The 16,960-nt window shown below is 44.6% G+C and overlaps 1 protein-coding gene across 3 annotated transcripts in view; it reads right to left on the bottom strand.

Annotated features, from left to right (window-relative positions):
• The window catches only part of LOC149353334 (annexin-B12-like), a 51,327-nt gene that overhangs the window by 11,268 nt on the left and 23,099 nt on the right, over positions 1–16,960 (bottom strand). For 2 of the 3 annotated variants that reach the window (XM_089582493.1, XM_089582491.1), the window contains 6 exons: positions 13,631–13,654; positions 13,448–13,523; positions 12,051–12,145; positions 9,505–9,709; positions 3,365–3,444; positions 752–808 (listed from right to left, as the gene is read on the bottom strand). In XM_089582493.1, the coding sequence (XP_089438619.1) occupies positions 752–808; positions 3,365–3,444; positions 9,505–9,709; positions 12,051–12,145; positions 13,448–13,523; positions 13,631–13,633 (516 nt within the window). In that variant the 5' untranslated portion in view covers positions 13,634–13,654. Of the gene's footprint in view, positions 1–751; positions 809–3,364; positions 3,445–9,504; positions 9,710–12,050; positions 12,146–13,447; positions 13,524–13,630; positions 13,655–14,343; positions 14,547–16,960 lie in introns of those variants that run through there. The other variant, XM_089582492.1, reaches the window with a different exon arrangement.

Raw genomic sequence — 16,960 nt, 5'->3', positions numbered from 1 at the left:
TTCCATGGCACTTGAATATTGTTATAACAGGGTTGTGCCGAAAAAAATAAAAGATGACAAACTTCAGAGCATTTATTGACAGTAAATACCCGGAGGGGTTTGATTGTTCTAAAGCCTGTAAAAGCTCGTTAATTCGAACTTCAGGAAACCGGAATAATGTTCACCGTTCACCGATGACCAAAGCACCGCCATCGCTGCGCCACTGGGAGCTTCGCGCACCTCCACATCACAGGAATCAAGCCGGCTTTCCGGAAGTGATTCTTATGGGAAATTCAAGAAGCATGCAGAACCAAGGGTGCGGTGACAGCTGACAAGAGAAAAAAAACGCGCTGGCTGCATGCACGCGTGCTGCACCGACTGATTGGAGGCACGCATGGCGTGCGTAGCCAATGCAGCAATGCAGCAGCTGTCCTGACGCGATGACGCCTGCCTCTTTTGCTTTTGTGGCGTTGCTGCGCCAGCTTAGTCCATTGGTCGGCCCCACACGTGTGCGCTTTTGTGTTGTAAGCATGGTTTTGCTGGTGTGGTTGTAGCATTTCCTTCTTATTTTTCTATAATGGTTGACACTCAATTACCAGATTTAATTGTTATAACCAATAATGTGCCTTGACAGCATTGCTATAAGCAGTTTATTTTACCATAGAACACAAGGCAAAGCTGATGATGCCATGACTGACCATTGTTATATCCGATATATTGTTATAACCAGTATTGTTATAAGTGGACTTGACTGTATACACTGAACACTCACCTGTGCGTCATCTGCTGCTCTGTTGGCATCTACGGGCACTCCCTCTTGACGTGAGCACTGGAGGACAAACCAAATGAAGCAGTTTACAGGACGCACTTCAAAAGAGCCAAGTGAATGAATAATGAATACAGACCGATCCTGACAACTATGTTTTTAAAGTATGTTGGCTGCTTATAAGTGAATGCTAAATCAAGATATCAACAAACACTAAGCAAACCGAAAAACAGATGCAAAGAAATTCAAAGCTGACCTCTATGCAACATTTTGGCCAGAGTTCATGAAAAGATTGAAGAGTGCAAAAGACCCTGAGCTAGCTGCACTAGTTGTGGCAAAATCTCTCCTTTACAGGCTCTAGTGGAAGAGATGCTACACTGCCATATCACCCTTCAATCCACTTTTTGTACAACCTGTGCATACACAAAGCTCTCGCAGTGACTGATGCAAACCATCAGTACAGCACTGTTCCCTGCCACTGCCATAGTCAGCTCATGAGAAATCATGAAAACAATGGCGTCAGTGACACATTATGGCAAACTTAACATACTTAACTATGCGTGACAGACAACAGCATGACAAGGCACTGCTGCAGGAAAAAGCTGTCATGTGCTTCCCTGCTTAGCCAGGAAACACTGAGGAAGTGAGGATGGCAGGGTAAAAGACAACGCAATGAGTGATGAACGGTGATGAGCGTTTCATGCTACCATTTGGCAATTTGGCCCTAAAAAAGCTAAACACTCCCTTGAACTTGCACTTGACACATACAGGGTGCTTCCCCAAAAAGTGCTAGCAATATTTGAAGAGTTTTTTTTTTTCCAATTGGGATGTTTTCTTCAACATAGTATTGTCACTGGTGGCAGACATCAGAAAACAGCTGACATGTTAAATAAGCTGGTTAACTTACTATTCTAGTTAAGCACCTCATTGCAAATAGAGAAGCGTTGCCGGGTTAACCGTGCTTGTATGCATAGCTGCAAGATAGCCCGCAAGAATTGCATTTTCAAACATCTAAAAACTGATATGGCTATTACTATAACACAGAGCTACAAACCTAATCACAATGATGTGCCTAACTGTAGTAGCTAAAAACTTAACTGTGGGACTTTAGCTAACCAGCTTGATAGCAACACACCTTACCTGATGTTTGCCATTGGTGACATTGCTATGCCGAATAGTAAAACACCTTTCCAAACAAAAGTATTACCAATGCTAAAAGGTTTAATTGAAACAGCCTTTAGATTTCGCCACAGATAAGGCAACGATCACTATGCCTCTAATTTAAAATCCCATACTACCTGCCCGTTGCCTCAGACTGCCATCCAACACTCAATTTCCTCTGACAGCCTCGAACCTTGACCAACAGATCTGAAAGCTGGCGAATCTTTTTGCCTCTGGAATTACCTGGGGATGCCAAGATAACAGGTTTACGCTCTGGCAACCAGTAATGCCAGTGTTATAAGCTGCAGTCAGAATGAGTTATAGACCTTGTAGTGCTCACTTCCTATGTACCTGCCAGGCGATGCGATGTGTTCAAGCCTTTACAAGAGCTCTGTTGCTGCTTTCAGTTTGTATAGCCTCGTATGTGGAAATTTGTTGCATTCTTTCTTCATTTGATGAGAGTTTTTAAAACCAAACATTCACAGGTGTTACCCCCCCTGTATGCTCTATTTGCCGTGTAAAGGTTTCTTTACAGTTTCTGGTTCATTACCTAGTCTTGCGGCGCGCTTTTGACACTTTTATGCCTGTAATCTATGGATGGTTTGAGGGGTTTAATGTCCCAACATGACTCGGGCTATGAGGGACGCTGCAGCGGAGGGCTCCTGATAATTTCGACCAGCTGCGATTCCTTAATGTGTATGGCACACGGGCCTCTATCATTTCGCCTCGATCGAAATGAGACTGCTGCGACTGGGATCCAACCCATGTCTTTCGGGTCAGCAGCCGAGCACCATAACCACTAAGCCATCGCGGTGGCACCTGTAATCTATGTTTCTCCAGTTTTTTTTTTTACCTCCTGGATCGTTTACCCTGCTTTGCCAGAATAGGGTATAATGCCATGAGCCTGTGTTCACACCCAACTTTTTTGTACTGTACCTCTCCCGCCTATAATGCACTCCAAGTCAAGAGGGTAAACAATAAAAAAAAAAACACTTTCAGCACATCGCCACTGCGCGAGAAATGGCATCTGGAAGCTGGTAATGTGAGGTGCTAAGCACACTCCTATCAGGAATATGCTTGTGATGCTGTGACAACAGCATAGGCATTTCTTGGCACTTTCACGATTTCTGTGTGAACCTTAGCCTAGAAAAACAACAAGCAACAAGATACCTTGCTTTATCATGCTCTAACTTACTTTATACAATTCATTTATGAAAGCCAGCGTATGAAATGACTCATCCGTAAATAATCATTCCTCAATAAGTGTAAAAGTTCAATGTCACTACTGCTACCTAATGCTTATGCCATTCTCTAAAGTAAGCTACTTTTCAAAAAATTTGCACATTTGATGCCCTTGAAGAATGGCCAATCAATCTAAACCAACTTCATACTGGGCTTTATCGCCCTGGCAAGCTTCAGTGCTTTAACAGAAAACCTTCGGAAACAAAGACACCTCACCGTCAACATAGAGACAAGAATGCGCTGGAAGTCTCCAGATGTCTCGCTGATCACAGCTTTCTCAAGGTCCTTGTCATACTCTGCAAAGAGCAAGAAAGAAAAGATTACACTCAGCTTTTCACCCATTTATGCATGCAAGTGTACTTGCATTTATATTTTATTTGTCCACAATACAGTACACAGGTACGTTAACAAAGCTGACAGGTGCAAGATGCCAGGCCAGCAGTCAGATTAAGTAGGTGGAACATATAACCGGAATTTCCTTAGACATCCATTTCTTGGGATATGACAATATTCACCACCAAACTAATATGGTACGCAATACACTGTAGCAAAAACCCTCACATATACCACCCAGTGCCATAACAATAGTGCACTTTTCTATAGCTCACCAGATTTCCTGGTTAAAAGTATAGTTCCACTCCCCTATATGGTCACTGCAATGAAAGCAACACTTAAATCCGTATGTTTGCCACCCCTAAACATGTGCAGGCAGAAACCAGTTTTAATACAACAGCAAATAACCGCAACCTTCATCTGCGCTGGATGCTGCCGCTGCAGCCTTGCAGAAATTTGATGAGAAAACCAACCTACTAAGCATGGGCCAATATGGATCGCAAATGAAATGGCTCCATTTATTCAAAAGATTCAAAGCACGGCGCCCAGTTTGTACCTGCCAGGAGTCTGCGGTCGAGGTACCTATGGTGCCCACGGTGGCATGCATCAACAGAGATTTAGCACAGAGAAATCCACTTCCGCGCACCGCCAGTGCGCACACGCTTATTGGTCCCGACGGGGCAGGCATGCAAACTGCAGGCCAGCGCCTTGTGGCGTCCACAGGGCAATCCCCGCGGAAGCGGGGATCGCGCTATGTTCAAATCTCTCTAATCGGAGGGTGCACAGCTCCCTTGAGTTCTGCGGAATGAGTCTGACATGACTGCAGCTGCCACAGCCGCTCTTCTCTGTGTGGAAATTCGCTAAACAGGCATGAAGTCGCGAGCGCAGCTATCACGAGACACCGGATGGGTGCCCCTTTCGACGCCTGAAGTGGGGTGGCGCTGGGAGCATGGTGCCTTATGCCTAGCAGGTGTCATGGAGTCGCTGCTGAAAAAGCCACAGCTGTGCAATGACACAGTCTCAATTAAGAGCAGCAGTTGGATGCACCATTTACAAAAAAACCACTATTCGCGCATGCCTAGTCCACACGTGAAAATGCAATTGTCACAGGTGCGCATATGAAATTGCATTCAGCACATATCATCTGTGAGGTCAAACCAGATGATATTAGCACTTAATGCAGCAACAAAGCAGGTGGCAGAGAGAGTTACAAGATCTGCTCGTGAGTACCACAGGAGATGTACCCCCAGCCAATTAGTATTTAAGGGGGATGCGAAGCTAAAAAAGTTTTTAAATTTGTGTAGCTTTGGATTTCTTAACACTTCCCACCCTGTTCGGTTATCTGTGCTGCAGAAACGAAGAAAACGAATTCTTTTCACAATACGGTGGCACGCGTTCGCCTCCAAAAGCCCCTATGAATGCTTTAAACCATGGCCACGAGGCCCACAAGAAACCGAATGTGGAGTGAATGCCTACGTTATAAAGTTTGTTTTCCGTGCTGGGACACCTATCAAGAGCACACCAGACCACTAAAGATAAGCTGGAAAAGGAAGGCCTATTCTTGGCCGTGACAACTGTGGATTGGCTGGCAAACCGAAACAGAAGCTTGGATTGGCAGAAACAGAACACGTGACCTTCCAACACTGTTTTTGTGCCACTCGAGCCTCACTTAGCCAGGCTTAGTTTTGGTTGTGCTCAGTGCTCACTATTTATCTTTACAACTAACCAAGGAAAGCATTTCACGAGCACAGACAAGGACACTGGACAGCTCGAAAGCTGGAAAAAACAAAAACGAAGCAATTGCTACAGAGCAGCACCACATTGGAAGAGGGAGGCTCAACCTTTGCAGCAGGGCACTTTAAGTAATTATTTTAGACCATAAAATTAAATAGCATGTTTTGAAATCTTTGAACCTATTTTTCTCAGTTTGTACCTTTTGGGAAAACAAAACAAACCCGGAAAACTAATTTCCAAACTGCATTGCAAAAAGGTGCTTTTAAGGAGGTTTGTAGACAAATTTTGTCTGGAACAAGTGAAGGTACTTTTCAAATCCCCAAGTATTTTCTAAAAAAATTACCAGGTGTCTGACATATAATGACAACAAAAATGTGACTGGCCTTAGCCTGCAATATACTATAAGCCACCCACAAGGTATCTAACCAGTACATCTTCACTATTTTTGTAACGACAGTTTTCCAAAACTGACACACCTAATTGCTCTATAAGACAGGAACAAGATCTTTCTTTCAGTGCTATGGTAATGAAATTTAGAATATAATCTAATGACAAGGCACTCAACCATCCTTGAAATTTTCATGAATACTGGCACAGCAGTTTAAAAATTGACTCTTCAGCCTAGCATCCTGTCTTAACAACACCCAATGAACATTGATTGGCCAGGATGTCAGCACCTTATCACGGTGCAGAGTGGCAAAAATAGCTAGAATAAATGGGCGTGCAAGAGGCACTTCCCAGAACGAGTGTCGTCTGAAAAGGCTGTTTCCACAAGCACAACACAACCCCTGATACAGTTAACCCTGAGCCCACCTTCCTAGCCAAACAGACAGCAAGGGTGCATGGCAACTGGGTCACATTTTTTTCTAACTAAATGCCACACACCAGGAAATGACAAAATGTGCAAAGTGAGAAAAATATCAAATATAAAAAAAAATTTTGCAGACTTTTCATGCTTTACTCACACTGTCAGCCCCTTGCATTTGTATTTGAAATCTTTATACAAAAAAGAAATATTCATCACTTAAATCATGCATCTGACACCAACATGTACAGCCATTTCCCTGCTATCTGCTGATAATGACAATCCTACAACAGTGTTGTTTCTCCTAATACTCAAGGAGGTAATCTGCTTGCTGCTAGATAGCTGCTTAAAGAGCCAGCCAGGTGAATGCTAACTATTAGAAAACAGCAAGGCCACTGAAAATTTGGTCTCATTGAGAATGCGTTCCACAGCAGACCTTGCGACATGCGTAAAACCAGATCGAAAAGATGCCCATTCACTTGTGTGCCTTAGCTTTTGCAGGTAAGACATATCTGAAGTCAACTCTTTGGCCAGTAAGTGCTACGATTTGGGGCAGACTTTTACGCAGCAGTACTAGATGGTGAACACAAAGTTCCCCCAATAAAGGTAGCGCATGCCCGCAATAAACTTTTTTTTGCCTGGATCCCATTTTTTTTTTTTTTTTGTTGAGCTCAGTTAATAAAAAAACCTGGTTAATCCAAACACTTTTCACAGCCCAATGACTACGACTTAACGGGCTTTGACTGTATAAACACTGATGTTAGTTGCAAGTCTGTTTCCCCTGCTCTTAAGAAGAAAAACAATCTGCATGTGTCACCACTAGCAAAGTGATGACACATTTAAGTGGGAACACTGCATCTATGGAAAATAATTCAACTCATGTGTAATGTGTAACAATTGCAGGGCACAATATAACGGAAGTGTGCTACGAAAATCAACCATCGCTACACATGTGCCAAAGCTATGTCAGCTAATTTATCGCTGGTCACTAGGGGTGTGCGAATATCAAATTTTTCGAATACGAATCGAATACGAATACTTAGTTCCGAATATCGAATCGAATATCGAATAATCAAGGACGGACGCATTTAATCAGTACAAAACATTTATTTGGGCACCCAAGAACATCACAGTTGAACTATCGATGATTAAATGAACACAAAAGGTGTGTGCGGCTGCACAAAAAGTATCAAAGTCTCGAACATTATTCTTAGAAGAGTGGAAATATCAGAGAAGATGGCTAGTACACAGCATTGATTAAGGCTAGCTTGCCATCAGCACAAAAGCGCGTTGCTGGGATGACTTAAAAGGTTGTCGTGAAGGAGAACCAGCTGCACCACATGGTCAGACAGAAGTAGTTCCCTTCTAACTGAAACGACTGCTCCAGCCACAGAAAATGCCCTCTCACTTGGCACTGACCTGGCACGTATTGCGAGGTACTTCGTGCACAGCTCTGACCATAGCAGCTTCGCAGGTATAGCCACAAAAAAGCTCACCAGCGCAGTCAGCTACGGCATGGCCCTTGGAGGAAGAAAGAATTTTCCTTCCGTGTAGGCGCCGCCATGTTGTTATATATCTGTCGATAGGGCTTGCGGACCGAAATGCACGCCGGTGCTCACAATGAATATTCGGCTAGATACGAATATTCGCGCCGGGTCGAATATTCGAAACAACACGAATACTTGGATTTCGAATCGAATTCGAATACTAAAAATATAATATTCGAAAATTTCGAATATTCGCACACCCCTACTGGTCACTAACTTATGCAAAACTTAGCATAGTTAAACTATGGCTGCTTAGAACTTTACAGCTACTATAACCTGTTTCTGCTACTACAGTCATTCCTACTCAAGAGGAGTCTACCAAACAGGAACATGAAAAAGACTAAATTTCAGCCAAAGTTACTGCTCTAGGATACTGTATTTTGTACAAACACAACAACATGACCACAAATATAACACAAGGAGGGATTCTGAGCCTTCAGGAAAATTGATAATACAAGCCCAAATAGCAACAGAATGGCTGACATCACACAGAAATCTATGTTGTCCACAGCCACAGTCACTTCCACACTGTCACTTTGTACCACCACCTCATGCCACCGCCTCTCTGTGTTCATCCTGCCAAGTCCTGGACCCGTTAGTCCTTTGAGTACAGCTGTTAGGTGCGCATTCCTGCGTTCCATGTCGTCGGCTGCCACCCGCCAGTGGCGGCAGGTGGGGTGTGAAGAGCAGAGCTCGAATTTCGCATTACCAACTACCATAAAGTCTAATTATTGTAATTGCAATCACTGCCTTAATAACAGCCATTAGCAGTTAACGCACAGAAATGCCACAACAATACAAATATATTTATATATTTCTTTTTTTTTGTAAGACGAGCTTCAATAAGTTGAGAAAAACATCTTTTAGTCCGTTTGGGCTACGACGATAAAATACCCCTACTTTTGACCTATATGACTGCAGGGTGCATGCTCTGCCACAGACCATCATCAAACAGTAGCACCAACAATGATTGTAGCTGGATGGGCAATGCAGTACCGTACGCAATGGTTGGAGTGTTGACAACTGTTCCATTAAATTCAAACCAGAGTCCTGAAGGTACACTGAATAAAAATGAGCTTTGATCAATAACATCTCCAGGCTAAAACCACATGCAGGTTGTTTGCAGCACCAGCGACGCAAGCGAGAGGTCCGACTCCTGGACCAACAGCAGCGACGGCCAAAACGAAAGAGGGAACATGTGGAAAGAAGAATGTGCAGCCGCGCCTCCGCAGCCGCCGGCCGGTGTAAGGCGGCGATGCGACTGCGCACTCTCCTCAAGCTCGGCCGCGGAGCTCCCGCCTCTCCCCACCCTACTCGTAGCGGCGTTAAGCCGCGGCGGAGGTGGCGGCGGCTGCCGCAGCGGTCGCGCTACCAGACATCGAATTATGGGGTTTCCTGTAAACATTTTCACGGTGATTTCATCTACATTTATTTCTTATTTTTGTCCCTGTTCTGCGTTGTCCTTTCGGGTCTTCTCACAAAAACTGCAAGTAACGAAAACCTGGATGTAAGGAAAAATCGCTGACTTTTTTTAACTTAGTTATATCCAGGTTTAACTGTAACCTATTTTTCTTCAGGTCTTCGAAGTCATCACAGCAAGATTACTAAAATATACTTCGTCATTATTTCGCGTAAATTACAACAAGTTGTTGAGCTAAGTGCAATTTGAATGCACATTCCAAAATACAGAAGCTTTCACAGCTTTTCTTCAGGCTACGTGCAAATGCAGCTAGGCTAATGCCAAGATAATTGTTTACATCCGAGCTAGTCTAGCCTGCTTCCAACAATTCAGCAACAGCTTCTAGAGACCAATGAAATTCCTGTGCACACCAGTAAGCACCTCCAGCAAAGAAACACACCACACTGGCTTCACATCACAGCTGTACAAGTGGAGCTACAAAAAGAAGCAAGGCTCATGAGAGAGACCTCCTACTCACTCTGCTTGTAAATCTGCTTGATGGCAGCTATCTCAGCGTTGGTGCGGGTGCAGAGGATTTCAATCAAGCAGTCCTCGTCGGTGCCGGCACCCTTCATGGCAGCCTTCAGCTCAGACGCAAGGAATTCATAGAGAGGTGTCATCAGCCCCACAATGACATCCTCAAACTTGCCCGACAGCTCTGACTTGAGATCCTTTACAAGGTCCTGCAGGAATTGTGCCAAAAGGAGAGAATGCAATCAGAGAGGTGCAAATGAAAGAACAGTACAAAAAAAAAGGGAGATTCAACCTATATGCTTGAATGTTTTGCACAACATAAAAAGATTAAAAACAATACGGTGACAGGCCACCCCGCCCCCCCTTATTTTTTTTGCCCCATGCAAATTACAATTTGCGTTATGCATGATGTGCAACACAGCTGTGTAACTTTGCTCAGCTGTGATAAGGTATACACCAGGCAAATGGCCAGACTCATCAACAATTATCAACAAGTCTCACCAACAAATGGAAGCAAGAAACTTGGTCACACTAAACTGTCCTAAATTTAGCCTAAACTGACATTGGTATTCAAACGTGTAGTTCTTTAAGCAATATATACAATGGTGTACAAGAGCTGCACTGCCGTGCAGCAAAGGATCAATGTTTATGCCACTGAACATCTTACTCAGAGAAAACTACATCTGTGATACCCTGAAGACAAGCGCTCCTCTAGCCGCTGTTTCAAACATGACACCAGCTGCAAGCTTCTATAATTGATACAATGGGCACCATGTTAGAAGTGACATATGACTCTTACTCCTGCCAATAAGACCCCATTTTCTCACAAGCTGACCACAGTCAACCTCAGCTTTGAAGTGACTGAGCATATGATTCACAATAAAGCTCACTTAAAGAACATTTTCTAACAATCAAAACTCCAGCAAATCTATATCTGACATCAATAAATAAAGGTTTCTCCCTCAAATCTAGCTGAACTTTGTAAGCATACCCTTGCACTTCTTCCCAAGTCATTTGAATCAATCTAAATCTGCGCCCTTTCCTTATCTCCACCACACAGGCTTGAGAAAAAAGGTACCTCCCCAATCACACACTACTAGATCAGAAAGCAGACCCTGCCCCATTGTTATCAGCACGCAATATCAACTGAACACCGCCCATGATTACACACTATTGTAGAAAGGCTGCTATCTCCTATGCACACAAGTCACGATAAAGGGTGAATGTCCTGTTGCGTATCTGCTATTCATAGAATGCAAGTGGAAAGTCTGACACCACATGCTTACTATCGGGGCTGGCAGTTGCTATTGCTGTACACCGGAAAAGTAAAGTCACGGAGAAAAGTTTGCAGGATGCAGCATTGTGGAAAATTTATTTCTATGCAACCAAGCAAAGAAGATCAACAAAAAGCATCGAAGCACAAGGGGACAAGCGTGCTCCTCCATCCTCTAAAAAAATGTTAGCAGACTGATCAGAGAGATTAATTTTTTTCCACGAATCTGCATCCCGCAAACTTTTTTTGTCTGTACTGTTTGCACATTGGATTTTTCACAATTGCTGTCCTGCACAAGACTTGCATCAAAAAAAGAAAAAGAAAAGGGCTCACTTTTAGCCTGCATTTTAGATGCAGTAAACAGCTAGCAGCTACCCTCACCTGGAACTCTGCAATTTTTCTACATGCAGTACCAGTCAAAGCATAAGTGATGTTCTTTGCTTTAGCACCATAATGATGGTAATATTATATTTTAAGCAGCACACTTAAAGAGACTAAAAAATCCATTTCAGTTATGGTCATGTGTTGTAAAATCAGCTGTATGAGACACCACCAGAACTATCAGCAATGTTCAAGAGCTCTGATTGGTTCATAAAGCATGGAAATAAGAGAGAAAGCCCCGCAAGCACTTGAATGAACTATTTGCGCAACCAAATTTGCTTCTAAAATGGCGAGTGCCACTAGCTAAGTCCACATGACCAAGTGAAGTCACGCAAGCATACTTTACCACAATTAATACCACCCCAAACTCAACCAGCAGGGTTTAAATATAATGTCGCAGGTCATCCTGAAAATGAGAAACTCAACCAGGCTATCTCAAATTTCATGTCTCAATAAAAAAAAAACACATAAAAAGTACAGCACAGTCTACAAAACTTGAACAGCACTTTCCAGGAGCAAATAAACAATGCATGACTCCGCTTTTAGTGTCCCTCTATGTTGTGCACTGATCCTGGCAAAATATTTTTCCTTTTTTTTTTGTACAAATCAGATCATGTCTCAGTTTCAAATGTAAGGAGAACTGCTGGAACTGAACAGCCAGGCACACGGAGAGTATGCTACACGCCTGAGAATGCAGGTCTAATCATGGCAGAAGTAGAGGCCGGGCACCACGGCACACGTGCACAGTCCTCCGATGCACAGAGGCAAAGGCAGCAGGCACACTTTCCCCACGATGACACACACCCAGACAGGCGAGCACAAGCAAGCAAGCCGTAAAGCACCTCGGCGGCATCTATCACGCACACAGCAGACAATGGGGGCCCCTCCCAACTCACCCGTCCAAACAACTGCTTGTATGTTGTCATGATCACCTGCCGCTGATCACTCGTCCTTTTGGCGAGAATAGCAATGATGGCAGCCTCATCGGTGCCTGCATGCACAAAACACACAAAAAAGCAAGAATGAATCACTGATGCCTGGCAAAGAGAAGTGCAAGATTTACTCAATGCTCCCCATGCAAAAAAAAATAAAAATTGAGTACACAGGTGCACTGCTACCATAAATCACATTCCGCAGTTAATGCTCCCATTTTTCAAAAAATGAAAATGCATGCCACTAGAATATCTCGAAATCTGAGTGCCCGATTTAAAACATGCTTGTTTCCTTTTGCCAATGCCACCTTCTGACATGGTTAACCCAACTACATAACCTAAACCACAGGTAGCACAACTGACTTCCCTTTCCACATTTCACAAACGTTTGTTTTGAACATGGGAGAAGAGCAGTCACATTTTAGCTGACAGCATACAATCACACTATGAAATATTCAGATGTTTAGCTGGTTGAAAGATCAAGCAATTTACTTTAGTATACCAATTACAAAATACAAATGCTACTTTGACAAGATTACCCCCCCCCTAAACATCTTCCTTCTTCGCACCAGGTTCAATAATAGCTGACTCAGGCAGGCCAAATATCTTGTTTGAATAGTGAAACTGAGCCATTAGAACTACTGTTTAATTATTTCATGTATTTATACAATAAACAACATGTGCAGCTCAAGCCTTGTTCAGTCAGTACAAACCTAGCCCCACCCCCCTCATCTACCACAAACTGATGTGGCAAGGCACAATGAGAACTCAAAGCAGTAGTGGCACACAAACTAAGGCATGAAATATTATACACAACTTGCAAAAGCTCATACCAGTCATCGTGTTCTGGAACCCTACACTGTGTAGTTTTCTTTAGGGAACTGCAAAGCAGACAGTGGCATTACACTGCACACAGCATCCCTTTACCTTTTCTCCTCACAGTGGCCACTTCTACTTGTCCAATCATCTTTTAAGATATCAATTTGTGTGGCATATTCTCCACTTTGAATCTCACTTTCAGTTCAGCGACACAAAGCATTGCCTCCTATAACATTAGGAAGTTCACATTATGCTAGAAACAACTTGTCATTTCCACCATGTGCCACTGAACTGTGGCTGAGCCCTTAATATTGGTTAAATTATTTCAAACACAGCCAGGCAGGGTGTTACACTAAAAGACACCGGCCTGGAATTGCAGGGCACTGTTCCAAGCATATTATGCACTCAACACCCCCCCTCACTGCAAACAGGACTGAAACAACTTCCCCACAATAGTGGCAACAAAGCTCACGCCCAGATCTCACATGCTCATAGATGCATGCATGCATGTACAATCAAATTAATAGAGTTATAGGCATTACCAAAGCCCTTCATGGCCTTCCTGAGTGCTTGGGCATCATCCTGGGGGTTGAATCCTGGGTAGGGTCTGATGGTGGCCTGTTGGTAACACATGGATAGCATTACAACCAAATCATGGGCAGTAAACTGCTTCTCTAAAGAGCACCCAGGAAGAGCAAAAATATATAGCCGGCAACCAAACTCACCATGTTTCTTGCGTTGCCTAGACTCTGCAAGCAGAAAGACAAAACGAGGAAGAATAAGTAATAGTGTATGTGAGCGCCGAGCCGACGGCACGGTAATTTCAAAGTGGGACAGCGCTAGGGGCGGGGCAACGTTGGACGGCGCGGCGCGCCGCCACAGGAAATGAAACAGCAAACAAAAAACAAGACATGCGCAATGACGCGAAACACACGTGACATGAGTCATGTATCCTGCCAACCTTGCGCTTTCGCTTTGCCTACAGCACTGAGCGAATAAACACACAACATCCTGCACTGAGATGGGCATTACGAGTTTCCCTTGAATAAACGATGTGAACCTTGGACAGACCCGAGAATTGGCCACACGAGGTAGCAAGATCTCCTAATGGCGGCGCGAAGAAAAGCGACGCCAGCCGGGTGCCGCCGCCCGCAACCAGAGCCGCACCGGGAGGCGGGCCCGACGCGAGGAGTCCCAGATCGAACTAAGCAGCGTAACGGCGTTCGGCCAACCAACCATAACATCTCCCACCGCAACGACGCACGCTCCGAGTGCCAGCGAGATGCCAGATTTACTTTGCATAGCTCAAACAGTGCCCGATCGTTCCGATCACGGCGCGAGCGTTATGCGGAAGTCCGCAAAGGAGACCTCAATACCCCTGGAATACGCGTAAAAACTTAAGCTGAAACGTCCGTGAATTAAAATCGACGCTGCTCACCCAACAGGCGCTGCCGATGCGGTTTTCGTTCGGTAAAGCGGCCCCGCTGCGGTCGAACAGGAGCAGTCAACGCAAAAAACCTGGCCACACCTACTCCACAACACGAGCAACTGGCCTCCTCTCGACGACGTCAAGGCGAGGCGCTAGCGCGAGGTAGTAAGCCGGGCCGGCCCCGGCTGCAAGCTAAATGCGAGGCAAAGATGGCGCTGCGGTCGCCAGATAAATTGTTGAACAAAGGGAGTAGCAGCAACCTTTCGAAGCCGGCCGCTGTGCGGCAGATTGCTCACGGGGGCGGCGCGACATGTAGCGTCATTAGACGTTTAAATAGGTCAACGAGATTCGATACAGTCGAAGATCGGGCAAAGCACTCGAACTGTGGGACGTGTCATCGATAGATAGGAGATAGAACTTATTCGCATCCCCTTTGAATTGGGGCGTAAAAACGCGAACAACGCCCCTCGCAGGAAAAGCAAAAGGGCATGGATCTTATGTAAAATATGAAAGTGACACTTAATCGTAGAGACGACACTTCATATCATACACTTGTACACGTGACAGACACCATGCCAAAGCAGTGGGCAATTAATTTTAAGCATCACATCGTATATTAATTATGCAGTAGATCAAAAACCTTGCTACATGTCAAGCTACACAAGCGTTATTAGGCTCTTTTCACGAGCGCGGAAACGTTATATAATAGAGTGCGCGTGTCTGTCTGAAGACAACACGCCCTCCCGTATCGAGTTCCATATTTGCCGTACAGTCACAGTTACTGCAGTTACCGTGTTCGGCATACGGCGGTGTTAAAACTCTTCCATACTTGCATATGAGCAGCTTGTACAGTTAATTTTTGGCATGGAACAGTTTACAAACCAGAACCAAGATGGCGCGCGAGACTGTGCTCTGCGCAAGAAAGCCGGCCTCGCTTAAAAAATGGGGAAACAACAGATACGCGTCGTGAGCGCGGCTTCCAGGAAAGAAAAGGGCGAAGAATGAATGAAGAAAAAAGCCGAGAGAGGAAAAACAAAAAAAAAGAGAAGCGAACAAAGGTGGGAACGGTTGACAGAACGACCTCGAGTGTGCGCAACGCGCTTTCGCAGAGACAACTTGGCGAGCTCCGCAACTCCCTCTCCCTACAAATGCGCCGCCGAAGAAATGCACGCGAGATTTGCTCCGGTGCCGTCTTGCAGGCTCGCTCTTCCGCGCATTTTTTTCTTCTTTTTGGGGGCCGCTGTTGCGCGAAGCCGTACTGGCGCCAGGATATCGACTTGGGCCGTCCGAAAGTTGGCTGGTTCCCAAGGAGCTTTTCGCTCTCGGGACGCTAAAAATATGCGCATCAGACGACCACGTGGGAGGAGAAATAACTATGTAAGAGCAGGCAGGCGGCTTTTTTAGTGCTGTCGGCTCATCATCACACGTGCGGCTGGAAAGGGAGGGAAAAAAGAGGAGGGGGTTGCAGAAAAGTTACAAAATGACGAATTAATTGGTGTACAGGCACTTAGCCTATTTCCCTTGTTGTGTTTGTGTGTGCCTGTGTATACCGGATGATTCTTTTTAATCTTTACTGCTTTATAAAAAACGACGCTGACGGTCACATGGATGCTCCACCACGAGTGTTGGTTGGTTGGTTGTGACATGACTCGGGCTATGAGGGACGCCGCAGTGAAGGGCTCCGGAAATTTAGACCACCTGGGGTTCTTTCAAGTGCACTGACATCGCACACTACACGGGCCTCCAGAATTTAGCCTCCATCGAAATTCGACCACCGCGGCCGGGATTTCGATGAAGGAGTGTGTTTGGCTCAACAGAGACAAGATAACGAGAGATCGGTCATGGTTATGGAACTAATCAACCGAAATTTGTTAATTAGTCTTAATCATTCACTTTATGCTGCAATCACAATTTTGAAGACTGTACTGATTCGAGACTAATCCAATTTACAGGACTTGGCAAAGTGCAATACGTTTTGAGATATTGATCAATTTTCCGCTTTTCGCACCTCATTCCGAACAGAACACTCCGCACACACCGGAACTGGGCACATGCTGAGAAAGAGCAGGGAATCCATTGATGAATATCTTAAGACCTACTGCAATTTGGCAAGTTCTGCAAGTTGGTTTAATCTCGAATCAATAAGCCTTCAAGATTGAAATTGCAATATGGAGAATAAAGTACATAAATAAGAAGTTAATTAACCATTTCTGGATAATTAGTCACATAACTGTGACCGCTATCTTATTGTCATGTCCAACGAGCCCAACACACACTCAGGGAAGGTAGCATCCATGTGACCATCAGCTTCATTTTATAAAGCTGTAAAAATCAAAAATAACAGCCTGATTTATGGTATGGCACAGTATGGAGTACCTGGCGTTCCGAAGCCACATGCAGGCTATGAGGGACGCTGTGGTGTATGCCGGGTTAATTTTATTTGCCTGGGGTTCTTTAGTGCACACACATCACACAGCATACTGCACTTCTACATTTTTCCTCCAATTAAATGTCTTTCACGGCCAAGATTTAATCCTGCAGCCTTGGGCTGAACAGCCGAACGTCAAAGCCACTGAGTCACCGTGGTGGTGCATGCGTGCGTGTGCAACAGGGTTTGGGGCGGAAG

The sequence above is a fragment of the Amblyomma mixtum genome, chromosome 3 (genome assembly GCF_055824585.1).
Source record: "Amblyomma mixtum isolate Tamu chromosome 3, ASM5582458v1, whole genome shotgun sequence".
In the NCBI taxonomy this organism is placed as follows: domain Eukaryota; kingdom Metazoa; phylum Arthropoda; class Arachnida; order Ixodida; family Ixodidae; genus Amblyomma; species Amblyomma mixtum.
The sequence above is the reverse complement of the archived record's forward strand: the minus strand, read 5'-3'. Positions and strand labels throughout refer to the sequence as shown.